The 2,500-nt window shown below is 47.0% G+C and overlaps 1 protein-coding gene across 1 annotated transcript in view; it reads left to right on the forward strand.

Annotated features, from left to right (window-relative positions):
• Positions 1-1,849: 1,849 nt before the first annotated feature.
• Positions 1,850-2,500, forward strand: part of LOC119593784 (visual system homeobox 2-like) — a 155,205-nt gene continuing 154,554 nt past the window's right edge. Inside the window, exon 1 of the mRNA XM_037942811.1 lies at positions 1,850-2,273. Coding sequence (XP_037798739.1) covers positions 1,850-2,273 — 424 coding nt within the window. The remainder of the gene's footprint in view (positions 2,274-2,500) is intronic.

Genomic DNA, 2,500 nt, shown 5'->3' on the forward strand with positions numbered 1-2,500 from the left:
GACAGACGAGGCACGGTTTGCATATTTACATTCAGATCAAAAGGAATGCAAATTTCTTCGTGAAAAATGTTGACATATCCTATCGGTGTGCTTGTAAGTGGGTGTTCCTAGTTCGGGCCGCACGTCACCACTACCAACACTTACAAGCGGCCGGCATAATATGGAGTTTCCATTCTCCTCATTCCTTGTCAATCAATGGACCCGCTCTATGATTGGCCGCTAGTCAGTCAAGGGGGCCGTGTTACCGCTCTCATTGGCCGGTCTCCTGCGGGGGCGTGGCTCATGGGCGGGCTTATCGACCACTCACAAGTGGTACTCTCCTCGGGCCTACGCTGCTGTTGCCAAAGATTTCAAATCCACCCAACTTATCGCTATAACATTCAATATAATACTACGAACGGCTATGCGCTATCATACCATCACTAAAATAATGAAAATAACTTAAACCCACACCTAAAACAAAGAAGCCAAAGCATTAAACAGGAGAAAATAATACCCCCCGTGGCAGTATCTGGCACCGAACGCATTCCCCAGTGCGCAGATGCGACGAAGGAAATCGGGAGCTGTCGCAAACTGCCATTTTCTCCGTGAACTTACATGCTGTTTAGCATACGCGGCATACACACCCCACTGTGATCTCGCCTCCACTTGGACATTAGACTAGACCTGTGATAGTTAAACCTGTTAATTAGTGGCTCAGTGGAAAGAAAAGCTCACACAAGCGAGGCAATTATTGAAAAAATAGTGTTAATAAATCTCAGTCTTTCGGCTAGCTGCGTCGATCGTCAATTTCTCGTAAACATAATATCGAAAACTAAGGTAAGTTATACTTTTTGAAAAATTGAGTACGACATATTTTTTAACTTTATTTTGGGAAATGTGACTTTTTGTGATTGTTCTTCGAGACATTCCTTCTGATGAGCTTAAAAGTGACTTAGAAATAGAGGTGAAGAACAAAATATTTTAAGCAGAGGACGTGAAAAATAAACCAATTTTAGATGATAGATTTATTGATTATATGACAAGAAGGGGAGTTCTGTGCGCTACGCATATTTCGCAAAAAAAGTACTATTCCCATTTATTGTTCATGTTGTTTGTTCTCTTTAGAATGTATAACATCTAGTTTATCGAAATTTGAAGGATATGAATTCGTAAATCATACGAAACTCTATGGAAAGAAATGAGTTGTAGTTATATCTATAAATTAATGAATCATTTTCGTATACTTATACGTGTATATGTGTGTTTCCAGTACGTAATTCAGTATACATGTATATGTATACTGAATTATATATATATATATATATATATATATATATATATATATATATATATATATATATATATAATATTACGGATACATATGTAGCAATTCTAGTGTAAGTATGAAACATGTAACACAAGTAAATGCGAGCTTCTAAAAAATGTTTTTAATTAGATATTAAAATGATATGTATTTCCCCGTACTAAATGCCAAAAGTCAGTCAAGTAGAGGTCATATAGAATTGGCTCTGGTGAGAGAGAATTAAAATGTGCGAGAAAATATTTTTCATAGAATATGTGTAGTTGTGTGTCTTTGTCTAAGAGAAAGATGCATATTTGATATTTCTTCCTTCAGGGCTATAGAATCATGATTATATTTTGTATGTTTTGGTGATTATGCTCGGGAAAAGAAGGGAGTTTTTGTTGCGCGCGTTCACGCACTCTAGTGTAGTCAACAGTTAATGTTCTTGTTTCCGGCCGCCCGCAGCAGTCGGCGTGGGCGTGGAGGCACAGCGGCGGCGGGCGGCGTGAGGGCATGGTGAATGCCCCCCGCTGGTGACGTGCCCTCCCCCCCTCCCCTCCCGCCATGATGGACCGTGGCACCGTGCATGTGTCGGCGCCCTCCCTGCACGCCCACGCCCACATGACGGCCCTGACGGCGCCCTCGCTGCCCCAGCGCTCGCCCTTCGCGATCCAGGAGCTGCTGGGCCTCGGCTCACAGTCGGACTCCCCGCCCGCGCCGCCCGCGTCCTCGTCCTTCGGCGCCGGGGGCTCCCTGGGGGCGGCGCCCCACCTGCTCTACTCCCGCCACGCCGCCCTCGCCGCCCACCAGCAGCACTCCCTGTTCCCCGACTCCCGCCATGTGTGGATGAATCACGCCCTGCTGCCCGGCATGGGCATGGGCGGCCTGGGGGCGCCTGTCACGCCCGTCACCGTCAGCAGCGGGATGCCCTCCATGCTGGGGCTCAGACACGACGCCCACGCGCCCCCGCCCGACGCCCACAGTCCAGGTAAGCCACAACATCTGCAGGAAAAAATATTTTTAGTGCATAGTCATCCCCGCAGCGGGCTCGCGCGAGAGGCGTCGGCTGGCGGAGGGCACGGCTGCTCGGCCCGCCGGCCCCCGAGCCCAACGCCAGTGATAAAAACCGAAAGAAAAAAAAGGCAAATATCCCACGGAAAAATGCAATAATAACCAGCGGAATTAGGGCGACACACTCGACTCCGGTGCAAGCGA

This window comes from Penaeus monodon, chromosome 3, assembly GCF_015228065.2.
Source record: "Penaeus monodon isolate SGIC_2016 chromosome 3, NSTDA_Pmon_1, whole genome shotgun sequence".
Taxonomy (NCBI): Eukaryota; Metazoa; Arthropoda; class Malacostraca; order Decapoda; family Penaeidae; genus Penaeus; species Penaeus monodon.